Source organism: Salvelinus fontinalis, chromosome 32 (genome assembly GCF_029448725.1).
Source record: "Salvelinus fontinalis isolate EN_2023a chromosome 32, ASM2944872v1, whole genome shotgun sequence".
NCBI lineage: Eukaryota > Metazoa > Chordata > Actinopteri > Salmoniformes > Salmonidae > Salvelinus > Salvelinus fontinalis.
This window is the reverse complement of record NC_074696.1, coordinates 12,102,698-12,128,797: the sequence shown is the minus strand read 5'-3', so window position 1 is coordinate 12,128,797 and position 26,100 is coordinate 12,102,698. Positions and strand designations below refer to the sequence as shown.

General features: G+C 45.1%; 1 protein-coding gene across 1 annotated transcript; it reads right to left on the bottom strand.

Moving 5' to 3' along the window:
• Positions 1-274: 274 nt before the first annotated feature.
• On the bottom strand, positions 275-26,100 carry LOC129830736 (sushi domain-containing protein 5-like). Its single transcript, XM_055893418.1, has 5 exons — positions 25,505-26,100; positions 22,807-22,984; positions 8,394-8,503; positions 5,986-6,174; positions 275-4,772 (listed from the first exon to the last, which is right to left on the bottom strand). The coding sequence occupies exons 1-5, from the start codon at positions 25,596-25,598 to the stop codon at positions 2,269-2,271; spliced, it is 3,075 nt and encodes a 1,024-aa protein (XP_055749393.1). The 5' UTR covers positions 25,599-26,100; the 3' UTR covers positions 275-2,268.

Below are 26,100 nucleotides of genomic sequence, written 5' to 3'. Positions count from 1 at the left end.
TCCTTAACCCTCTCCTCTCCTTCCCCTCTCCTTACCCCTTGCCTCTCCTCTCTCCTCCTCTCCTTAACCCTCTCCCCTCCTTACCCCTCTCCTCTCCTTACCCCTTGCCTCGCCACTCTCCTCTCCTTAACCCTCTCCTCTCCTTCCCCTTTCCTTACCTTTTCCCTCTCCTCTCCCCTCCTCTCCACTCCCCTCTCCTCTCTACCCTGCACTGACTGTCTAATAACATATCTCACCTCTTACTGACCCCCAGAAATGTACACACATCCATCCATACAAAAAAATACACTTTATTCACACCATAATATGGTGCCTGTCTAAGTGTTCTCTTACAAGCAACAATGGTTCATTATATTGTTCATTTGTGTGTATAGTAGAACTTTATGGGTTATTTCTGTTTTATACCATGGAATTGTTGAATACTAAATTCTGATTGGCTAGAAGGGCATTCTGGAGCGTGCATTATATTCCTATAACGCACAGTGATATTCAACGGCTGTGAAGTTGATATTCAATGTCCTATATCTGAGTTGCTTTTGAAAGCAATTGTCGAATTGAAAATATTATTGGCATTGTTGAATTAGATTATCATAATAGCAAGCTAGCAGGACTGATGGTTTGTTGACCAAAGCAAGTTGGCAAACACCTGTAGCTATCAAGTAAACAAGCTAGCTACCACAGTGGACGTTGAACACATTTCTACCAGCAAAAAGAAACCTTTTCTAGTGGTAAATGTGTTCCATTATAGCCATGGTTTAAAATGAATAATCAACTCAGGGCTCTGTGCGTTCCGGAGAATAATGTAACTCGGTGGAAGGTTAGTTCAGCTCCGCCAACGCGTCGTAGATAACACCTTCCCAGCCGTTCATTATTTCCCATAGAACGCACAGCCCCTCGTTGATGATTCTTTACCTGTTCTTTTCTACTTCCTGCCTTTAGGCTAAGGTTGAAGATACCCAGGTTAGGACGATAATTATATGCAGAAAGAAGCTTTAGAAAATAAACAGATTCATGGGACCGTTGATTAACGAGCATCGCTGGTCCCTTAGTTTAGGATTCTTTCACATTTACGCATTGAGTTACGGAATATTATATTTGTCTTGTCTTATCCTTGATGTTTAGGTGGTGTTAGTGGAGGTATAGACATTGGAACAGCTACTTGGTCGTGTTCAATAGGGCACACTGTGGCAAAACGGAAACATGGGACAAGTTCAGATAATCCTTCCATGTTTCAGTCCGTTTTCTTCCATTTAAATAGGACTCTGCATGCATTCACTCAGATCAGAGCATCAACCTTGACAACATTTTCAAATGCTGATTTCATGGTGGGAAACACGGATTCATTACTATCACGTACAAGGTTACACAACTACATAGCAACAATGACACAGTTATATTGGCTCACACAAGAGCAGAGAAGTCGACATAACAACAAAGGGAAGCAGTAACATGGTAATTATACAGTAACATGGTAATTATTATGGTAATTACACAATAAGATGGGAATTACATTAACATGCTAATTGCACAGGAACATGGTAATTATTATGGTAATTACACAGTAAGATGGTAATTACACTAACATGCTAATTGCACAGGAACAACAATTATTATGGTAATTCCACAGTAAGAGGGTAAATATCATGCTAATTGCACAGGAACATGGTAACTATTATGGTAATTACACAGTGGCATGGTAATTACATAGGGAACATGGTGATTATACAGTAACATGGTAATTACTATGGTAATTACCCAGGAACATGGTAATTACACTGTCACATGGTAATTACACTGTAATATAGTAATTACACTAACATAGTAATTACACTGTAACATGGTAATTACCCAGGAACATGGTAATTATACAGTAACATGGGACTTATTATGGTAATTACACAGTAACTTGGTACTTACACTGTAACATGGTAATTACACAGGAACATGGTAATTATTATGGTAATTGCACTGTAACACGGTAATTACACAGGAACATTGTCATTATTATGGTAATTACACAGGAACATGGTAATTACACAGGAACATGGTAATTATTATGGTAATTGCACAGGAACATGGTAATTACACAGGAACATGGTAATTATTATGGTAATTGCACAGGAACATGGTAATTACGCTGGAACATGGTAATTATTTTGGTAATTACACAGGAACATGGTAATTATTATGGTAATTACACAGGAACATGGTAATTACACAGGAACCCTCCCCTCTACTCTCTGTATCCCCACTGTCTCTCTCTTTATCTTAGACTTTCTGTTGCATCTCTATCTGTTGTCCATGTCTGCTGTGACTCTGACCCTTCCCGTTCATCTCGTACATCGAGCTCTTCTGCTGTTTCCGCCGGTAACACCAAGCCCCGATGGTGGCTGCCACGGCAACCGCGCACACAGCAACCACAATGGCTGCAACTGTGGAACCCCCGCCGGAGGAGGGAGGAGGGGGAGGAGGGCAGTCCTCCTCACCCCCAGTACACCCTGTTTCCCCCGTCTCACCTTCGCTCTCCCCCTCCTCCCCCTCCATCTCCCCGCTGTGTCGAGTCAGGTTGTGCTGGGCCGAACGTTCCTCCTCGTCGATGACGTCATCAGTCCACGCTGTGGGGGCGGGGCCGTGCTCCAGGAAAGGGTGCACGTGATCCGTGGTTTCCCAGGAGTCTGTGGGAGAATGCCTGGCTGTGTTGCCGGGGGCATCGTCATCGTCATCCAGTGATGATGTCAGAGAGGGGGTGGCGTAGTCGGGGGAGACAGGTAGGTCGGGTGAGGCTGTAGGGGTGAGTCCTCCCACCAAGCCCTGGTCCTGATCCTGTTCTACAGGGTTCGCCCCCTGTGTGGGGGACAGGGGGACCTGGGGGACTCCAGTGAACGGGGTGGGACGACTCAACTCCACCTCATTGGGCCGGTCAGTCGCCCCGACAACCACAACACCCTTCTCTTCCTCCTCAAGCTCCACCCCTTCCTCTGAGGATACACCGCCCACTTTATCAGCGTCGGTCTCCTCTTGACTAACAGGGTAGCCGTCCAACCAGGTCTCGTCTGAGCTGGCTGTGGGTTTTGCTCCCGTCGCCTCCTGAGTTACGTTCTGAGGCTCGCCTGTTGTCATGCCGACGGGGGGGATCACATAGTCATCATAATCATGGTCGTCGTAGTGATGGTCGTGACTGTTAGGGTCACTACGATCATCTTCATGTTCACTGTGGTCTTTATCAAGGTGATCATGGACATGGTCGTGGTCGTCATGGTGATCGGTTACATCACCGCGGTCATGACCTTCGTGGTCTTCGTGGTCATCATGGTTTTGATCCTCCTCGTGTTCACCCATGTCATAATGCTCCTCGCCCACGTCATCGTACCGACCAGCCTTCTCACGGTCATCCTCCTCGTGTTCTCCTTGGGCCTCACGGTGGGCGTCTTCACTGCCATAGCTTTCATGGTCATCATGATCATTGTGGTCAAGGCGTTCGACAACATGGTCTTCACCCTCAGAGCTTTCATCGTGGCCAGGATCTGTTTGACCGTCGTGGTCATAGTGGTTATGTTCACGTTGATCGTCATGTTCACGGTCAATATGTTCATGGTCAACGTCATCTTCGTGGTCAGCATGGTCGTCGTGGTGATGGTCATCATGGTCAACGGGGTCAATTGGTTGTTGGAAGTGACCCTCATGGCTGTCATAATCCTTTGTCTCCTCTGGTTGGCTGTCGTCTTGCTTGCTCTCCATTAATTCGCTGCCGGAGGCCCTGACACGGTTGTCCCCCTCAGTGGGTGTGTCCTGTGTGACTAGCGGGTGGGTGGGTTCCACATGTCCCGCCTCCTGGATGGCCTCTGAGGGGAACCAGAACAGGTGCTTCTGAGATATCAGGGAGACTGGCGCCTCAGTCATCTCTGACACGCCCATCTCCTCCACCTGCTCCTCCTTCTCAACAGGAGGGTCTGTCGAGTCTTCCACCTCTTCCTCCATTCCTCCCCCCACCTCCTCCTCTTGCTGCTCCTCCTCTCCCACAGACAGCTCCTCTCCTCCTGCCGCCTCCTCTCCTCCTGCCTCCTCCTCCTCCTCCTGCTCCTCTTCTCCCTCCACACTGAAGTTCGCCTCTTGTTGCTCCTGGTCGCTGTGCTCTTCTTCTGTGTCCTCCTTCTGCTCCTCCTCTCCCACAGACAGCTCCTCTCCTCCTGCCGCCTCCTCTCCTCCTGCCTCCTCCTCCTCCTCCTGCTCCTCTTCTCCCTCCACACTGAAGCTGGCCTCTTGTTGCTCCTGGTCGCTGTGCTCTTCTTCTGTGTCCTCCTTCTGCTCCTCCTCTCCCACAGACAGCTCCTCTCCTCCTGCCGCCTCCTCTCCTCCTGCCTCCTCCTCCTGCTCCTCTTCTCCCTCCACACTGAAGCTGGCCTCTTGTTGCTCCTGGTCGCTGTGCTCTTCTTCTGTGTCCTCCTTCTGCTCCTCCTCTCCCACAGACAGCTCCTCTCCTCCTGCCGCCTCCTCTCCTCCTGCCTCCTCCTCCTGCTCCTCTTCTCCCTCCACACTGAAACTGGCCTCTTGTTGCTCCTGATTGCTGTGCTCCTCTTCTTCTGTGTCCACCTTCTGCTCCTCCTCTCCCACAGACAGCTCCTCTCCTCCTGCCTCCTCCTCTCCTCCTGCCTCCTCCTCCTCCTCTAGCAGTTCCTCCTCTGTGTTCTCCTCCTCTTCAGGGGTGTTGTAGGAGAGGTGGTGATCGTGATCAGTGAACTTATCTTCATAGTCGATGTGTGTCTCTGTCTTGTCTGTAGAAACAGAGAGGGGGAGTGAGGAGAGAGAAAGAAAGAGGGAGGAGTGAGGAGACAGAGCGAGAGAGAGAGAAGGGGAGAAGAGAGAAGGGGGAGGAAAAAGAGAGAAGGGAGGAGGAGAGAGAGAGAGAAGAAGGGGAGTGGGTAAGCTGATTTAGAGAATGCCAAGAGTGTGTAAAGCTGTCATCAAGACAAAGGGTGGCTATTTGAAGAATCTCAAATATAAAATATATTTTGATTTGTTGAACACTTTCTTGGTTACTACATGATTCCATATGTGTTATTTCATAGTTTTGATGTCTTCACTATTATTCTACAATGTAGAAAATAGTAAAAATAAAGAAAACTCTTGAATGAGTAGGTGTCCTAAACCTTTTGACCAGTAGTGTATTCACACAAGCACTGGTATTTAACCCTTCTCCTATGCTGAGTCTCCTCCTTACACATCTGAATAGCCAATATATCTCTGTTGCTATACAGAACTTTAGTGATGCCTGTTCTCTCTCACTTCATCTGACCTGACCTCGGCCCAAATTCCTCACTCCTCCCCAACTCACGGCCGTCCTGTTGACTTGTACCAGACCGTGGCCCTTCTCCTTTCCATAGGATACCTAATGTCTAACAATAACATGTTCTGACCGAATGTAAACGTCCTACATTCCCCTCTCTCCCTCAGTGACATGAAGAAGGATATTTCATATTTTCAAGCTTAGAAGTCAGAACCAATCAATGTACTGCACCTTCATACCTGCTGTAAGCTGAGTACACCACGAATACAATTAGATTAGATTTGTTTTATATCTCTCACTCACAACTGGGACACTGTTTTGTAACAGGCGGAAGTCAGACCCTAGGACTAGCAGAGGTCTGAATGAGTGCACTATTCCCCATGTAGCGCACTGGCCTGAGCAAAATGTACTGCACTTCACATGAAAATCTATTAAAAAAAATATGTAGAAATGCATGGAACTGAAGGCATGACTAATAACCAGGAAGTGAAGCGTGTGACCTCATCACAGCTTCCTGTGGAGCCCAGAGGTCACGGCTCTAAGGTGAGAGGTCAGGTAAACAGGAGGCCAGGTGACACACACACACACACACACACACACACACACACACACACACACACACACACACACACACACACACACACACACACACACACAGGATTATATAAGCACCCCCTAATTATTACATATTATACACTTACATTTGCTACAAAGCTGTACCAGTCCATACCACTCTCCACAGCTGTCACACAGCAGGCTGAATGCTGAGTGGCCGCTGGGCATCACATGACCAGGGAGACAGGAGTACAGCAGCTCGTCCCCCATCTCAAACCCTGTGTGGCCCTGGAGACGCGTGTTGGGGAACGCAGGGGGATCGCCACATGGTCCACCTGATAGGTATAACATTACCAGGTTAGGTTATATCACAATGATGTTATGCCACAGTTATATACACTGTTATTGTCAGTTATAACATACAGTGTTGGGTCCTGTTTTTCTATCTGTCCTTCCCCTCAGTAGGGGAGACAGGGGCTGGTTGTCACAGATTGATTGGCTCACAACTGGAGTCTCATTGGTTGGCTCTTAACTGGAGTCTCAGGTTGGTTGTCTCATAACTGGAGTCTGATTGGTTGTCTCATAACTGGGGTCTGATCGGTTGTCTCATAACTGGAGTCTGATTGGTTGTCTCATAACTGGGGTCTGATTGGTTGGCTCATAACTGGAGTCTGATTGGTTGTCTCAACTGGGGTCTGATCGGTTGTCTCATAACTGGAGTCTGATTGGTTGTCTCATAACTGGGGTCTGATTGGTTGGCTCATAACTGGAGTCTGATTGGTTGGCTCATAACTGGAGTCTGGAGTCTGAATGGTTGTCTCATAACTGGAGTCTGAATGGTTGGCTCATAACTGGAGTCTGAATGGTTGGCTCATAACTGGAGTCTGAATGGTTGTCTCATAACTGGAGTCTGAATGGTTGGCTCATAACTGGAGTCTGATTGGTTGGCTCATAACTGGAGTCTGAATGGTTGGCTCATAACTGGAGTCTGAATGGTTGGCTCATAACTGGAGTCTGATCGGTTGTCTCATAACTGGAGTCTGAATGGTTGGCTCATAACTGGAGTCTGGAGTCTGAATGGTTGGTTCATAACTGGAGTCTGAATGGTTGGCTCATAACTGGAGTCTGGAGTCTGAATGGTTGGCTCATAACTGGAGTCTGAATGGTTGGCTCATAACTGGAGTCTGAATGGTTGTCTCATAACTGGAGTCTGATTGGTTGGCTCATAACTGGAGTCTGGAGTCTGAATGGTTGTCTCATAACTGGAGTCTGAATGGTTGTCTCATAACTGGAGTCTGATTGGTTGGCTCATAACTGGAGTCTGGAGGGTCCTCAAAGTTATGTGGCATGTACAACATCTCTGATCTCTAATGAAGAGGGTACATATTTCAAATGTTCTTGCCTATTTCCTCTCCTCTCCTTGCGGTTTTACAGGTCCCACAGTAACTTTCCTGTTCCTCAGTTCAAACCCAAACATCAGTCTTGGGAGTAGTCCAACAGCGGGCCGGGCCAAAAACAACCTCTAACCCCATCCCCTTCTGCACTGGAGAGGTAGGTGTAATGGAGGTGCACCACATTTGGGTGATGGCTAACCTGAGGATTTAGCTCAGTGGGCTAACACAATCTGGTAGCACACAGATGAACCAGGTTCAAGGTGGGTCGATCACTTAAGCAGCACTTAAGTGGAGAACACTGTATATACAACACTGTATATACAACACTGTATATACAACACTGTAAATACAACACTGTATATACAACACTGTAAATACAACACTGTAAATACAACACTGTATATACAACACTGTATATACAACACTGTAAATACAACACTGTATATACAACACTGTATATACAACACTGTAAATACAACACTGTAAATACAACACTGTATATACAACACTGTAAATACAACACTGTATATACAACACTGTATATACAACACTGTAAATACAACACTGTATATACAACACTGTAAATACAACACTGTAAATACAACACTGTATATACAACACTGTAAATACAACACTGTATATACAACACTGTAAATACAACACTGTATATACAACACTGTAAATACAACACTGTATATACAACACTGTAAATACAACACTGTATATACAACACTGTAAATACAACACTGTATATACAACACTGTAAATACAACACTGTAAATACAACACTGTAAATACAACACTGTATATACAACACTGTAAATACAACACTGTATATACAACACTGTAAATACAACACTGTAAATAGACATAATATGACATTTGAACTGTCTTTATTATTTTGGAACTTTTGTGAGTGTAATGTTTACTGTAAAAAATGTTTTTTTATTTCACTTTTGTTTATTATCTATTTCACTTGCTTTGGCAATGTAAACATCTGTATCCCATGCCAATAAAGCCCCTTAAATCGAAATTAAATTGAGAGGGAGTGGAGAGGAGAGGTGTGGGAACATTCCCTCTTTCAGTCGTCAATAAACATCTTAAGAGAATTGCGAAATGTGTGTGTGTGTGTGTGTGTGTGTGTGTGTGTGTGTACTGACCTTTGTCTTTGACACAGAACACATCCAGGTGTGTGTTGTCCTCTGTAGTGTTCTCTATCTTCACATCCACTGCCTTCAGAGCACTGCCCTGATTACTGCACACTGTAGTCCTGGAGAAACACACAACCGTTACTACACACTGTAGTCCTGGAGAAACACACAACCGTTACTACACACTGTAGTCCTGGAGAATAACACACAACCGTTACTACACACTGTAGTCCTGGAGAATAACACACAACCGTTACTACACACTGTAGTCCTGGAGAAACACACAACCGTTACTACACACTGTAGTCCTGGAGAATAACACAACCGTTACTACACACTGTAGTCCTGGAGAATAACACAACCGTTACTACACACTGTAGTCCTGGAGAAACACAACCGTTACTACACACTGTAGTCCTGGAGAAACACACAACCGTTACTACACACTGTAGTCCTGGAGAAACACACAACCGTTACTGCACACTGTAGTCCTAGAGAAACACAACCGTTACTACACACTGTAGTCCTAGAGAATAACACAACCGTTACTACACACTGTAGTCCTGGAGAAACACACAACCGTTACTACACACTGTAGTCCTGGAGAAACACACAACCGTTACTACACACTGTAGTCCTGGAGAAACACAACCGTTACTACACACTGTAGTCCTGGAGAAACACACAACCGTTACTACACACTGTAGTCCTGGAGAAACACACAACCGTTACTACACACTGTAGTCCTGGAGAATAACACAACCGTTACTACACACTGTAGTCCTGGAGAAACACACAACCGTTACTACACACTGTAGTCCTGGAGAATAACACAACCGTTACTACACACTGTAGTCCTGGAGAAACACACAACCGTTACTACACACTGTAGTCCTGGAGAATAACACAACCGTTACTACACACTGTAGTCCTGGAGACTGGAGAAACACACAACCGTTACTACACACTGTAGTCCTGGAGAATTACACAACCGTTACTACACACTGTAGTCCTGGAGAATAACACATTGCTGCGTGATGACATCATAATCCAGAAACATACATCATCAGCCAAACATCCTATACATCCAGCTGTATCAGCAGCCCTGATAGAGGTGTGACTACATCTAGACAGGATATCCTGCTGTATCAGCAGCCCTGATAGAGGTGTGACTACATCTAGACAGGATATCCTGCCGTATCAGCAGCCCTGATAGAGGTGTGACTACATCTAGACAGGATATCCTGCTGTATCAGCAGCCCTGATAGAGGTATGACTACATCTAGACAGGATATCCTGCTGTATCAGCAGCCCTGATAGAGGTGTGACTACATCTAGACAGGATATCCTGCTGTATCAGCAGCCCTGATAGAGGTGTGACTACATCTAGACAGGATATCCTGCTGTATCAGCAGCCCTGATAGAGGTGTGACTACATCTAGACAGGATATCCTGCCGTATCAGCAGCCCTGATAGAGGTGTGACTACATCTAGACAGGATATCCTGCCGTATCAGCAGCCCTGATAGAGGTGTGACTACATCTAGACAGGATATCCTGCTGTATCAGCAGCCCTGATAGAGGTGTGACTACATCTAGACAGGATATCCTGCTGTATCAGCAGCCCTGATAGAGGTGTGACTACATCTAGACAGGATATCCTGCCGTATCAGCAGCCCTGATAGAGGTGTGACTACATCTAGACAGGATATCCTGCTGTATCAGCAGCCCTGATAGAGGTGTGACTACATCTAGACAGGATATCCTGCTGTATCAGCAGCCCTGATAGAGGTATGACTACATCTAGACAGAATATACATTGTGAGCCCTAATAGAGGTATGACTACATCTAGACAGGATATACATTGTGAGCCCTAATAGAGGTGTGACTACATCTAGACAGGATATACATCGTGAGCCCTGATAGAGGTATGACTACATCTAGACAGGATATACATCGTGAGCCCTGATAGAGATATGACTACATCTAGACAGGATATACATCGTGAGCCCTGATAGAGGTGTGACTACATCTAGACAGGATATACATCGTGAGCCCTGATAGAGGTATGACTACATCTAGACAGGATATACATCGTGAGCCCTGACAGGGGTACAGTATGACTCCATCTAGACAGGATATACATTGTGAGCCCTGATAGAGGTATGACTACATCTAGACAGGATATACATCGTGAGCCCTGATAGAGGTATGACTCCATCTAGACAGGATATACATTGTGAGCCCTGATAGAGGTATGACTACATCTAGACAGGATATCCTGCTGTATCAGCAGCCCTGATAGAGGTGTGACTACATCTAGACAGGATATACATAGTGAGCCCTGATAGAGGTATGACTCCATCTAGACAGGATATACATTGTGAGCCCGGATAGAGGTATGACTACATCTAGACAGGATATACATTGTGAGCCCTGACAGGGGTACAGTATGACTACATCTAGACAGGATATACATCGTGAGCCCTGATAGAGGTGTGACTACATCTAGACAGGATATACATCGTGAGCCCTGATAGAGGTGTGACTACATCTAGACAGGATATACATTGTGAGCCCTGATAGAGGTGTGACTACATCTAGACAGGATGTACATCGTGAGCCCTGATAGAGGTATGACTACATCTAGACAGGATATACATCCTGAGCCCTGATAGAGGTACAGTATGACTACAGAGATTGTTCGCTGAAATGCGGTCCTTGGTTGAGTGTGTGTAGCTAGCTGCCTAGTTTAAATATCAACAGTACTGCCACAGCAACATAACACTTGATTTACATCATCATCAATATTCGGTCTGGTTGGCTGCTCAGCAGATCTTAATTTATTTCCTCATCGAATCAAATCATTTCAAATCAGGAAGGATGCTGGAGGTGCTGATAAATTGAAATAACTTCGTCAAAGTTATAGAATTAATGTGGTCTTTTCAGAAAGAAATTTAATAATTTACTCCACTGTGAGTAGGCCTATAAAGATCATTAGCTTCTTTTTTTAAAGTTGCCTAGCTGTGGATTGTGTGTAGCCCAATAACAAGGCATAGCCTACAGTCAGGAATGAAGGGCAAATCTGTCAGTGAACAAGAGACAAAACAGGCATGGATTTTCATGGGGATCTTTTTATTATGTTACTTAGTTTGAAGATTACGAACATAGACGATACAAGGAAGAGGCAATGTTAGTTAGGGGCTTATTGAAGAGTGTGTGTGTGCACATGTCTGTGTGCGTGTGTGTGTGTGTGTGTGTGTGTGTGTGTGTGTGTGTGTGTGTGTGTGTGTGTGTGTGTGTGTGTGTGTGTGTGTGTGTGTGTGTGTGTGTGTGTGTATGTCTGTGTGCGTGAGTGTGTGTGTGTGTGTACATGTCTGTGTGCGTGAGTGTACATGTCTGTGTGCGTGAGTGTGTGGGTGGGTGTGTGTACATGTCTGTGTGCGTGAGTGTGTGGGTGGGTGTGTGAAAGGAATGAGGTGGAGGACGGTGATGTCTACCTCCTGCCTCTGACACCTTCTTGCTGGCGATGAGTCACGACACACACAACGTGTGTCCGAAAGTGACCTGTTTTGTTACCCTGTTGTTAAATACCTTCCGGTCTAAACATAGTGAACGGGATGCTCCTTTGTAGCTCTGTTGGTAGAGCATGGCACTTGTAACCTCAGGGTAGTGGGTTCAAATCCCGCGACCACCTGTATGTAAAATGTATGCACGCATGACTGTAATTCCCGTTGGATAAAAGAGTTTGTGCCAAATGGCATATATATATATATACAGGGGTACACAGGGGGTCTAAAAGCTAACGTCCATGTGATTTAAGGCAGTCAACATTAAAATGTTTTTAGTTTCCATAGTAACCCTTATCAGAAGAGTGAATAATGTGATGTGTAGCATTATGGGTTGGACACAGTAGTGGTGCATGGGGGGGGGGGGGGTCACTGGGGGAGCCAAGTCCCCCCCCCCCCCCCCCCCCCCACTCTGTTGTTTGCTCTATAACCTGTTAATTCATATGCCTTGACACCGTGATATATAGGCCTAAAGGCAGAGACAATAAGAAGACACGGTGGCAGAATAAATTCAGCCAGACCTTAGTTTTATCACAAATCAAGATAGCAGCCTCTGTCCTGTGAAGTCCACAAAGCATATTGTATGTAACAGACAGTTACATGACCTACAGTGTGGTCAAGCAACTTAATGTTTCCCACATTTTCGGACCACTAAACAACTATTGATTTAGAACCTCAGAGAGTTACTGCAAGTCGCAAGGAACACAGGAGCTGCCTCCACTATTCCAGCACCATTTCAACATGATTAAATCACATCTGCTTAGTCTGATACAATGACAACTAAAAGATACCAAAAACAATTTAGTCCAATCAACGTAAGCTAAATATGATGTGACTGTCCATGGTTCTGATTTCTGTGTGCGTGTGTGTGTGCGTGTGTGTGTGTGTGTTTTGGTGCGCGTTCGTGCAAGTAGAAAAACATATTGACTCACCCTACTTGTAGAGAAACACCAATGCCATCCTCCTCTCTTTCATGTTGACGAAACAGTCTTTCACTCTGTCATACAGTACACACTTTTAGTTTTTGTTGTCCTAGTCTACCTGGCTAAAATGCTTGCTCGCTAGCCTAACTTCCATTCATGGGCAACGTTAGCTAGTTAACATTAGCCTTCTACATCTAGCTACATATTGAACTTCCATCCTCTCAGGCCAGGGGCACAACAATGTATGAATTAATAGTTGGATCAGAATGGTCGTTATAATCATTGGCCAGTATGGAGAATTAAGTAAAACCACAAGTCCAAATCCCTATCTCCATCCAGGGCTAATTTAGGAAAGGGGCACTTTTAGCTAGCTAGCTAGCCACTGGAGGACAACGACACAGCGAGATGCAACAATTCAAGTTTTTCTGTCAATGATGTATGCTCTCAATGGGATTTGATAGGAGTGATGCCAAATCCAAGCTGGCTTCCCTTGACACTTTATTTTGGTGTGCCAGGACCATTCACTAGTTGCCCTTGCTCAGTTTAGCTCAATGCTGATTGGCTAATTCTTTATAATATTTTGGTCAAGGGAGATCAGATGTCTAATGGCTTACCTTGCCTTCAATGCTACGGGCGGCAACAATGTCATACTCTTTTGGACCAGACAGCATCAGATAGATGGCCGACACATAGAGAGAGAGAGAGGGGTGCTGTTTCGCTCGCTCGGATGCTTTCTCCTATGAGTTACATTCAGACTCTTGCGAATTGAAGGAAAATTATGAAACACAGAGATGGAGAATTGTGTGTGGATACGGTGCCTTCGGAAAGTATTCAGACCCCTTGACTTTTTCAACATTTTGTCAAATTACAGCCTTATTCTAAAATGTATTAAATAAAAAAATATATATCATCAATCTAAACACAATACCCCATAATGACATCACAATACCCCATAATGACATCATAATACCCCATAATGACATCACAATAACCCATAATGACAAAGCGAAAACAGGTTTAGACATTTTTGCAAATTTATTCAAAATAAAAAACAGAAATACCTTTTTTTTTTTTTACATAAGTATTCAGCCCCTTTGCTATGAGACTCAAAATTGAGCTCAGGTGCATCCTGTTTCCATTGATCATCCTTGAGATGTTTCTAGAACATGATTGGAGTTCACCTGTGGTAAATTCAATTGATTGGACATGATTTGGAAAGGCACACACCTGTCTATATAAGGTCCCACAGTTGACAGTGCATGTCAGAGCAAAAACCAAGCCATGAGGTCAAAGGAATTGTCCGTAGAGCTCAGAGACAGGATTGTGTCGAGGATCTGGGGAAGGGTACCAAAATAATTCTGCAGCATTGAAGGTCCCCAAGAACACAGTGGCCTCCATCATTATTAAAAGGAGAAAGTTTGGAACCACCAAGACTCTTCCTAGAGGTTTGATGAAAACCTTCTCTAGAGCACTCAGGTCCTACAAGTGTGCCAAGATTGTGGTGTTCTACCCAAGAAGACTTGAGGCTGTAATCGCTGTCGAAGGTGCTTCAACAATGTACTGGGTAAAGGGTATTTTCATTTTTCTTTTTTAATAAATTAGCAATAATGTCTAAAAACCTGTTTTTGCTTTGTCATGACGGGGTATTGTCTGTAGATTGATCAAGAACAAAAACTATTTAATCCATTTTAGATTAATGCTGTAACGTAACACAATGTGGGAAAAAGTCAAGGGGTCTGAATACTTTCTGAAGGCACTGTTGCTGTAACAGAACAAATGTGGAATAAGTAAAGGGGTATGAATACTTTCTGAAGTCCATACATACAGTCCATACATACGGTCCATATATACGGTAGTGATCTGAGAGTAGGCTACATTACATTACAGTTTGTACTGTACACTAGAGCTGGGTGGAGATATGACATCACACATTGTACGGGACTTTCTATTCCATAATATGTAACATATACCAATAGAGGTCTGAGTACTGAGGCATGCAGGCACACACACAAACACACCAGGGTGTTTCCCTTTCTGATAGAAGGAAACATTCTACCTGCCTAGCTCTGTCGATAATATCACCCAAACCCACAGTCTATATCTGGGTATACAGTCTGGTGTAGAGCACTGTATCGGTGTGTTAGTGACAACACATTCAAACCCACAGTCTATATCTGGGTATACAGTCTGGTGTAGAGCACTGTATCGGTGTGTTAGTGACAACACATTCAAACCCACAGTCTATATCTGGGTATATAGTCTGGTGTAGAGCACTGTATCGGTGTGTTAGTGACAACACATTGTGCATAAGTCAGTCCACTCAGGGAGAGAGAGAGGGATGAGATGGGGAGAGAGAGAGAGAGAGACAGAGAGAGGGATGAGAGGGATGAGAGAGAGAGAGGGATGAGAGGGATGAGAGGGAGAGAGAGAGAGATGAGAGAGAGGGAAGGGAGGGATGAGAGAGAGGGAAGGGAGGGATGAGAGAGAGGGAAGGGAGAGAGAGAGGGATGAGAGAGAGAGGCATGAGCTGGAGAGAGAGAGGGAAGGGAGAGAGAGGGATGAGAGAGAGAGGGATGAGAGAGAGAGGGATGAGATAGAGAGAGGGATGAGAGAGAGAGAGGGAAGGGAGAGAGAGAGAGAGAGAGAGAGGTATAGTACTTTCTGATCACCCCAATCCACAAAAGTGGAGACAAATTTGACCCCAATAACCCCCGTGGGATATGTGTCAACAGCAACCTGGTAAAATCCTCTGCATTATCATGAACAGCAGACTCGTACATTTCCTCAGCGAAAACAATGTACTGAGAAAATGTCAAACATACCAATTAGGATTTGGTTAAAAATACTTGAATCAGTCATAGAACCCATTGCCCTTTATGGCTGTGAGGTCTGGGGTCCGCTCACCAACCAAGAATTCACAAAATGGGACAAACACCAAATTGAGACTCTGCATGCAGAATTCTGCAAAAATATCCTCCATGTACAACGTAAAACACCAAATAATGCATGCAGAGCAGAATTAAGCCGAAACCTGCTAATTATCAAAATCCAGAAAAGAGACGTTAAATTCTACCACCACCTAAAAGGAAGCGATTCCCAAACCTTCCATAACAAAGCCATCACCTACAGAGAGATGAACCTGGAGAAGAGTCCCCTAAGCAAGCTGGTCCTGAGGCTCTGTTCACAAACACAAACAGACCCACACAGAGCCCCAGGACAGCAACACAATTAGACCCAAACAAATCATGAGAAAACAAAAAGATCATTACTTGACACATTGGAAAGAATTAACAAAAAAACAGAGCAAACTAGAATGCTATTTGGCCCTAAACAGAGAGTACACAGTGGCAGAATACCTGACCACTGTGACTGACCCAAACTTAAACTTCTACTTGGTCACAATCCCGGATCCGGGAGCACCCCCATCAGTAAAAAAGCTGACTAGCATAGCCTAGCATAGCGTCACAAGTAAATACTAGCATCTAAATATCATTAAATCACAAGTCCAAGACACCAGATGAAAGATACACATCTTGTGAATCCAGCCATCATTTCTTATTTTTAAAATGTTTTACAGGGAAGACACAATATGTAAATCTATTAGCTAACCACGATAGCAAAAGACACAACTTTTTTTTCCCACATTTTTTTCCCTGCATAGGTAGCTATCACAATTTCGACCAAATAAAGATATAAATAGTCACTAACCAAGAAACAACTTCATCAGATGACAGTCTGATAACATATTTATTGTATAGCATATGTTTTGTTAGAAAAATGTGCATATTTCAGGTATAAATCATAGTTTACCATTGCAGCCACCATCACAACTCTCACCAAAGCAACTAGAATAACTACAGAGACCAACGTGGATTACCTAAATACTCATCATAAAACATTTCTGAAAAATACACAGCGTACAGCAAATGAAAGACAAAGATCTTGTGAATCCAGCCAATATTTCAGATTTTTTAAGTGTTTTACAGCGAAAACACAATACAGCCTTATATTAGCTTACTACAATAGCCAACCACACAACAGCATTGATTCAAGCCAACAATAGCGATAACGAATAAACCAGCAAAATATATTAATTTTTTCACTAACCTTCTCAAACTTCTTCAGATGACAGTCCTATAACATCATACTACACAATGCATAGAGTTTGTTCGAAAATGTGCATATTTAGTGGCACAAATCGTGGTTATACAATGAGAATAGTAGCCAAGCTGCCAACAATATGTCGGGAGAAATCTTGGGAGAGGCACCTAATCTAATCAGTAACTAATCATAAACTTGACAAAAAAATACAGGTTGGACTTCAAATGAAAGATACATTAGTTCTTAATGCAACCGCTGTGTTAGATTTTTTTAATTAACGTTACTATGACATACAGCGTGCGTTAAAGCGAGACCGCACCGAAATTAATGGCGGAATATGAGTTTTACATTTTTCAATAGAACAACGAATTAACATCATAAATAGTTCTTACTTTTTGATGAGCTCCCATCAGAATCTTGGGCAAGTTGTCCTTTGTCCAAAAGAATCGTTGCTCGGTTGTAGATTGTCGCCTTCAACTTTGGAATTAGCAGTAAACATTAGCCATGTGGCGAAGACATGTCCAATTCACCATAACGCATCACAAATAAAATACCGAAAATCGCTATATACTGATATAAACTGATATAACTCGGTTTAAAATAACAACATTATGATGTCTTTAACCCCTATATCGAATAAAATCAGAGCCGGATATATCTAAGGGCTATAACGGGAGCTTTCTAGAACGCCATCCTGAGGTCTGTCTTGCGTCATGGCGAATGTTGAAAAGAGTGGACCCCACGTTCCCAAACCCTTTATATGGCCTCAGATCTGCCTAGCAACACCATTCCAATTCTCACTATTTGCTGACATCCAGGGGAAGGCGTATGTAGTGCATCTCAACCAATAGAAGACATGCAAATTAATAAACTGACCTCAGAACAGCCTGGCTCATTTCAGATTTCTCACTTGCTGACAGGAAGATTGCTCCAACTCAAGTTCTGTTTTACTCACAGATATAATTCAAACGGTTTTAGAAACTAGAGAGTGTTTTCTATCCAATAGTAATAATAATATGCATATTGTACGAGCAAGAATTGAGTACGAGGCAGTTTAATTTGGGAACGAAATTTTTACAAAGTGCAAACAGCACCCCCTATTGAGAAAAGGTTTTAAGGAAAGCTTTGACTATGTATAGACTCAGTGAGCATAGCCTTGCTATTGAGAAAGGCCGCCGTAGGCCGACCTGGCTCTCAAGAGAAGACGGGCTATGTGTACACTACCCACAAAATGAGGTGGAAACTGAGCTGCACTTCCTAACCTCCTGCCAAATATATGACCATATTAGAGACACATATTTCCTTCAGATTACATATCACCTGGGTGAAATACCACAGTGTGCCATCACAGTAGCAAGATTTGTGAACTGTTGCCACAAGAAAAGGGCAACCAGTGAAGAACAAACACCATTGTATATACAACCCATATTTATGTTTATTTATTTTCCCTTTTGTACTTTAACTATTTACACATCATTACAACACTGTATATAGTCATAATATGACATTTGAAATGTCTTTATTCTTTTGTAACTTCTGTGAGTGTAATGTTTACTGCTAATATTTTATTGTTTATTTCACTTAGGTTTATTATCTATTTCACTTGCTTTGGCAATGTAAACATATGTTTCCCATGCCAATAAAGCCCATAATTGAACTTCAATTGAGAGAAAGTGAGGCATTTTGTGTTTAATGCTCTACAGATTTTACTGACCACAGGCCCCCAGCTCTACTACTGACCACAGGCCCCCAGCTCTACTACTGACCACAGGCCCCCAAGCTCTATTACTGACCACAGGCCCCCAGCTCTACTACTGACCACAGGCCCCCAGCTCTACTACTGACCACAGGCCCCCAGCTCTACTACTGACCACAGGCCCCCAGCTCTACTACTGACCACAGGCCCCCAAGCTCTACTACTGACCACAGGCCCCCAGCTCTACTACTGACCACAGGCCCCCAGCTCTACTACTGACCACAGGCCCCCAGCTCTACTACTGACCACAGGCCCCCAGCTCTACTACTGACCACAGGCCCCCAGCTCTACTACTGACCACAGGCCCCCAGCTCTACTACTGACCACAGGCCCCCAGCTCTACTACTGACCACAGGCCCCCAGCTCTACTACTGACCACAGGCCCCCAGCTCTACTACTGACCACAGGCCCCCCAGCTCTACTACTGACCACAGGCCCCAAGCTCTACTACTGACCACAGGCCCCCAGCTCTACTACTGACCACAGGCCCCCAGCTCTACTACTGACCACAGGCCCCCAGCTCTACTACTGACCACAGGCCCCCCAGCTCTACTACTGACCACAGGCCCCAAGCTCTACTACTGACCACAGGCCCCCAGCTCTACTACTGACCACAGGCCCCCAGCTCTACTACTGACCACAGGCCCCCAGCTCTACTACTGACCACAGGCCCCCAGCTCTACTACTGACCACAGGCCCCCAGCTCTACTACTGACCACAGGCCCCCAGCTCTACTACTGACCACAGGCCCCCAGCTCTACTACTGACCACAGGCCCCCAGCTCTACTACTGACCACAGGCCCCCAGCTCTACTACTGACCACAGGCCCCCAAGCTCTACTACTGACCACAGGCCCCCAAGCTCTACTACTGACCACAGGCCCCCAGCTCTACTACTGACCACAGGCCCCCAGCTCTACTACTGACCACAGGCCCCCAGCTCTACTACTGACCACAGGCCCCCAGCTCTACTACTGACCACAGGCCCCCAGCTCTACTACTGACCACAGGCCCCCAAGCTCTACTACTGACCACAGGCCCCAAGCTCTATTACTGACCACAGGCCCCCAGCTCTATTACTGATCACAGGCCCCCAAGCTCTATTACTGACCACAGGCCCCCAGCTCTACTACTGACCACAGGCCCCCAAGCTCTATTACTGATCACAGGCCCCCAAGCTCTACTACTGACCACAGGCCCCCAGCTCTACTACTGACCACAGGCCCCCAAGCTCTATTACTGATCACAGGCCCCCAAGCTCTATTACTGACCACAGGCCCCAAGCTCTATTACTGACCACAGGCCCCCAGCTCTATTACTGATCACAGGCCCCCAAGCTCTACTACTGACCACAGGCCCCAAGCTCTATTACTGACCACAGGCCCCCAGCTCTACTACTGACCACAGGCCCCTAAGCTCTACTACTGACCACAGGCCCCCAAGCTCTGTTACTGACCACAGGCCCCCAAGCTCTGTTACTGACCACAGGCCCCCAAGCTCTATTACTGACCACAGGCCCCCAAGCTCTGTTACTGACCACGGACACTGGCGTTGCTAATGTGTCCCCCTACTCATCACTCCATATGTCTCTTCTGTCTTTTCTCTTTCCATGTCTGTTTTTCTCTAGCACCCTGTCTCCCTACAGCTAATCATCTCTCTCTCTGTCGGAGCTGTGTGTCATGTTGCTGTGGCGACAGAGGTGTAAATGGAGTTGGCTGTCAGCATGACACCCTGGCTCAGAATTCCCTCCTCCTGTATAGAAGAACAGAGGAGCCTTTCTCTGTCCTCTCTCCCTCTCTCTCTCTGTCCTCTCTCCCTCTCTCTCTCTGTCCTCTCTCTCTCTCTCTCTCCCTCTCCCTCTCCCTCTCTCTCCCTTCTCACTCTCTGCCTCCCTCTGTCTCTCTCTCTCTTCCTACTTACATGACTGAAAGAGCAGAAAAATCTGGACCCCTACAAATCAGCCGGGCTAGACAATCTGGACCCTCTCTTTCTAAAATGATCTGCAGAAACCCCTATTGCAACCCCTATTACTAACCTGTTCAACCTCTCTTTCGTATCGTTTGAGATTCCCAAAGATTGGAAAGCTGCTGCGGTAACCCCCCTCTTCAAAGGGGGAGACACTCTAGACCCAAACTGCTACAGACCTATATCTATTCTACCCTGTCTTTCTAAGGTCTTCGAAAGCCAAGTTAACAAACAGATCACTGACCATTTCGAATCCCACCGTACCTTCTCCGCTATGCAATCTGGTTTCAGAGCTGGCCATGGGTGCACCTCAGCCACGCTCATGGTCCTAAACGACATCATAACCGCCATCAATAAGAGACATTACTGTGCAGCCGTATTCATCGACCTGGCCAAGGCTTTTGACTCTGTCAATCACCACATTCTTATCGGCAGACTAAACAGCCTTGGTTTCTCAAATGACTGCCTTGCCTGGTTCACCAACTACTTCTCTGATAGAGTTCAGTGTGTCAAATCGGAGGGCCTGTTGCCCGTACCTCTGGCAGTCTCTATGGGGGTGCCACAGGGTTCAATTCTCAGGCCGACTCTCTTCTCTGTATACATCAATGATGTCGCTCTTGCTGCTGGTGATTCTCTGATCCACCTCTACGCAGACGACACCATTCTGTATACTTCTGGCCCTTCTTTGAACACTGTTAACTAACCTCCAAACGAGCTTCAATGCCATACAACTCTCCTTCCGTGTCCTCCAACTGCTCTTAAATGCAAGTAAAACTAAAAGCATGCTCTTCAACCGATCGCTGCCCGCACCTGCCTGCCCGTCCAGCATCACTACTCTGGACGGTTCTGACTTAGAATATGTGGACAACTACAAATACCTAGGTGTCTGGTTAGACTGTAAACTTTCCTTCCAGACTCACATTAAGCATCTCCAATCCAAAATTAAATCTAGAATCGGCTTCCTATTTCGCAACAAAGCATCCTTCACTCATGCTGCCAAACATACCCTCGTAAAACTGACCATCTTACCGATCCTCGACTTCGGCGATGTCATTTACAAAATAGCCTCCAACATTCTACTCAACAAATTGGATGCAGTCTATCACAGTGCCATCCGTTTTGTCACCAAAGCCCCATATACTACCCACCACTGCGACCTGTACGCTCTCGTTGGCTGGCCCTCGCTTCATACTCATCGCCAAACCCACTGGCTCCAGGTCATCTACAAGTCTCTGCTAGGTAAGCCCCGCCTTATCTCAGCTCACTGGTCACCATAGCAGCACCCACCCGTAGCACGCGCTCCAGCAGGTATATCTCACTAGTCACCCCCAAAGCCAATCCCTCCTTTGGCCGGCTTTCCTTCCAGTTCTTTGCAGCCAATGACTGGAATGAACTGCAAAAATCACTGAAGCTGGAGACTCATATCTCTCTCACTAGCTTTAAGCACCAGCTGTCAGAGCAGCTCACAGATCACTGCACCTGTACATAGCCCATCTGTAAATAGCCCATCCAACTACCTCATCCCCATACTGTATTTATTTATTTATCTTGCTCCTTTGCACCCCAGTATCTCTACTTGCACATTCATCTTCTGCACATAAATCACTCCAGTGTCTAATTGGTATATTGTAATTACGTCGCCACCATGGCCTATTTATTGCCTTACCTCCCTTTTCTTACCTCATTTGGTCACACTGTATATAGATTTTCTTCAACTGTATTATTGACTATGTTTTGTTTATTACATGTGTAACTCTGTGTTGTTGTTTGTGTCAAACTGCTTTGCTTTATTCTTGGCCAGGTCGCAGTTGTAAATGAGAACTTGTTGTCAACTGACCTTCCTGGTTAAATAAAGGTGAAAACAAAATACATCTTTCTCTATCTTCATCTGTTGTCCCTCCCTCCCTCCCTCCCTCCCTCCCTCCCTCCCTCCCTCCCTCCCTCCCTCCCTCCCTCCCTCCATCTTTCTCCTTCCTCTCTTTGTCTCCTCTAAACTAGTCTTGTTTCACACATGTTCTCACAGTCCTGATACTTGCCACACCTAAAACATGTCAGTGTGTGGTTGTGTGTGGTTATGGTTGTGTGTGTGTTTCTGTGTGTGTGTCTTACCCCACGCTGCCCCCGTCCAGCCATCCTCGTGTGCAGGCAGAGAAGGAACACTCCACCACGGCGTGACGCAGCTCCTCGGTCGATGCCAGTCGGGCATCATGGAGAGCACACGCATGTTCTGCCTCGGCCAATCCCCCGGAGTCAGACGTGTTTCTCTGGTCCAATAGAAACACACGACCTGGGGAGAGAACACCTTTACAGCAGGAACACAGTAGATACCATGGTATGGACTGTAAATCAGTAGTTTAACACCTTCACAGCAGGAACACAGCAGATACCGTGGTATGGACTGTAAATCAGTAGTTTAACACCTTTACAGCAGGAACACAGCATATACCGTGGTATGGACTGTAAATCAGTAGTTTAACACCTTCACAGCAGGAACACAGCAGATACCGTGGTATGGACTGTAAATCAGTAGTTTAACACCTTTACAGCAGGAACACAGCAGATACCGTGGTATGGACTGTAAATCAGTAGTTTAACACCTTTACAGCAGGAACACAGCATATACCGTGGTATGGACTGTAAATCAGTAGTTTAACACCTTCACAGCAGGAACACAGCAGATACCGTGGTATGGACTGTAAATCAGTAGTTTAACACCTTTACAGCAGGAACACAGCAGATACCATGGTATGGACTGTAAATCAGTAGTTTAACACCTTTACAGCAGGAACACAGCAGATACCATGGTATGGACTGTAAATCAGTAGTTTAACACCTTTACAGCAGGAACACAGCAGATACAGTGGTATGGACTGTAAATCAGTAGTTTAACACCTTTACAGCAGGAACACAGCAGATACCGTGGTATGGACTGTAAATCAGTAGTTTAACACCTTTACAGCAGGAACACAGCAGATACCGTGGTATGGACTGTAAATCAGTAGTTTAACACCTTTACAGCAGGAACACAGCTGATACCGTGGTATGGACTGTAAATCAGTAGTTTAACACCTTTACAGCAGGAACACAGCAGATACCGTGGTATGGACTGTAAATCAGTAGTTTAACACCTTTACAGCAGGAACACAGCAGATACCGTGGTATGGATTGTAAATCAGTAGTTGAACACCTTCACAGCAGGAACACAGCAGATACCATGGTATGGACTGTAAATCAGTAGTTTAACACCTTTACAGCAGGAACACAGCAGATACCATGGTATGGACTGTAAATCAGTAGTTTAACACCTTCACAGCAGGAACACAGCAGATACCATGGTATGGATTGTAAATCAGTAGTTTAACACCTTTACAGCAGGAACACAGCAGATACCATGGTATGGACTGTAAATCAGTAGTTTAACACCTTTACAGCAGGAACACAGCAGATACCATGGTATGGACTGTAAATCAGTAGTTTAACACCTTCACAGCAGGAACACAGCAGATACCATGGTATGGACTGTAAATCAGTAGTTTAACACCTTTACAGCAGGAACACAGCAGATACCATGGTATGGACTGTAAATCAGTAGTTTAACACCTTCACAGCAGGAACACAGCAGATACCATGGTATGGACTGTAAATCAGTAGTTTATAAAATCAGTTGTAACAGTTATAAAAACAGTTACACAACTGATTAAACTATCTATAAGTTAATAGTATATTAACTACTTTAAAACCTGTTATAAACCCTTCGCATTAGATAACAGAGTTCTCCATCAAGGTCTCTCCAAACTAAAGACTGGTTATATCTACAGTGCAGATCCAGGATCAGCTTATCTGAGTTCCCCATCAAGGTGTCTCCAAACTAAAGACTGGTTATATCTACAGTGCAGATCCAGGAACAGCTTATCTGAGTTCCCCATCAAGGTCTCGCCAAACTAAAGACTGGTTATATCTACAGTGCAGATCCAGGAACAGCTTATCTGAGTTCCCCATCAAGGTCTCTCCAAACTAAAGACTGGTTATATCTACAGTGCAGATCCAGGATCAGCTTATCTGATTCCATTCCTTTGGGACACAGACAGCAGAGAGCGCTGACCCTTAGTTACATGATCTGTTATAGGAGGAGGATTCGCTATATACTGTACGAACTGCAGTGGCCACCCCTATACAGACCATCATCATCATCACCATCATCATCATCACTATGGCTATCTATGTTCAGATTTCAAAGAAATACCATCATTAATTCAATAGGGTTACTTTGACAATTAACATTTCTTGAGATGTTTTAAATTCAGAGAAATCCTTCGATTTCACCTTTTAGAATTGAAAGACGGCTGTGAGTGGTGTGAGTTGTAACATGTCTGTATGAGTGAGTGCAGAGAAAGACACACAAAGCATTCATATCTCACTGCAGAGAGGAGAGAGAGAGAGAGAGAGAGAGAGAGAAACTGCGAGACTGCCCACACCAAGTCAAAAGGTTAATCAATACAGACCATGTATTATCAAGCAATACTATATGCATAAGCTTTTTCTAGCAGCATTGTTCAATTCGAAGCAGCAGTTTACTCTGTAAACCAGGTTGGAATACAGTCGAATATATTTCTGAACGTTGTTTAAAAAGTGTATCCTCGACCAAAAGTTCCAGCCCTGAAGGCAGAGGTTCTCCTCCCTCTTCAGATGTCTGGTTGGACGCGAGACCCCCAGATGCTGACCGCTGCCCACCGTGCGCCAGATATGACCAAAACCGACACAGTTACTATTTGGACAGGGCGTCACAACCCAGGTAGAAAAAACTTACCGTCAGCGTGAACGACAGAAACCACCGTTAGCCAAACCAAGCATCCTAACATGGACGAGAAAACCAGGTTTCGGTAAATGCGTCGTGCCATCATTCTCTGCGCGCTCTGATTATTTTGTGTACCGCAGTTGAAAAAAAGATTCCAAAGTTTTAATGGAAATAAATCTCCCTTGGTGAGTTGGTGATACAGGAGGGAGTAGCGGTTCCGTTATTTCCCTCCCAGTGGCAGACAGACTGAGAGAATCTGGATTTGAACTTGTTGACACGAAACGGCAAAACGGAAAGGAAAATGACGGTTGGTTCGGTTTATCTCCCCAAATAGTGCCTTCGCGAGCAGATGGAGCATTGGCACGAAAACTCGCGTGTCCCCGTCAGTAAATACGTGACGGCTCCCCAACCTGAAGTCTGGGCAGCAGCGCGAGCTGAGGAAGCAAGCCGGGTGTGCGTCTTTACGCACGGAGAGAGAGAGAAAAACACTTTCTCTGGTGTGGCTGTCGCGAGGCAACTTGCATATTTTTTCAGTGATTACATCCTCGAACACTCATGCTCAAAAGTGTCCATGTTTTCGTCCCCCTCTTCCCTAAAGGAGCCTCGAA

Excerpts from the sequence above, each read along its gene's own strand:
- LOC129830736 (XM_055893418.1), bottom strand. The coding sequence starts at position 25,598 with ATGATGGCACGACGCATTTACCGAAACCTGGTTTTCTCGTCCATGTTA. Across the intron at positions 22,985-25,504 it reads TTCTGTCGTTCACGCTGACG|GTCGTGTGTTTCTATTGGAC; the intron begins GTAAGTTTTTTC and ends TTCTCTCCCCAG. Across the intron at positions 8,504-22,806 it reads CTGGACGGGGGCAGCGTGGG|GACTACAGTGTGCAGTAATC; the intron begins GTAAGACACACA and ends GTGTTTCTCCAG.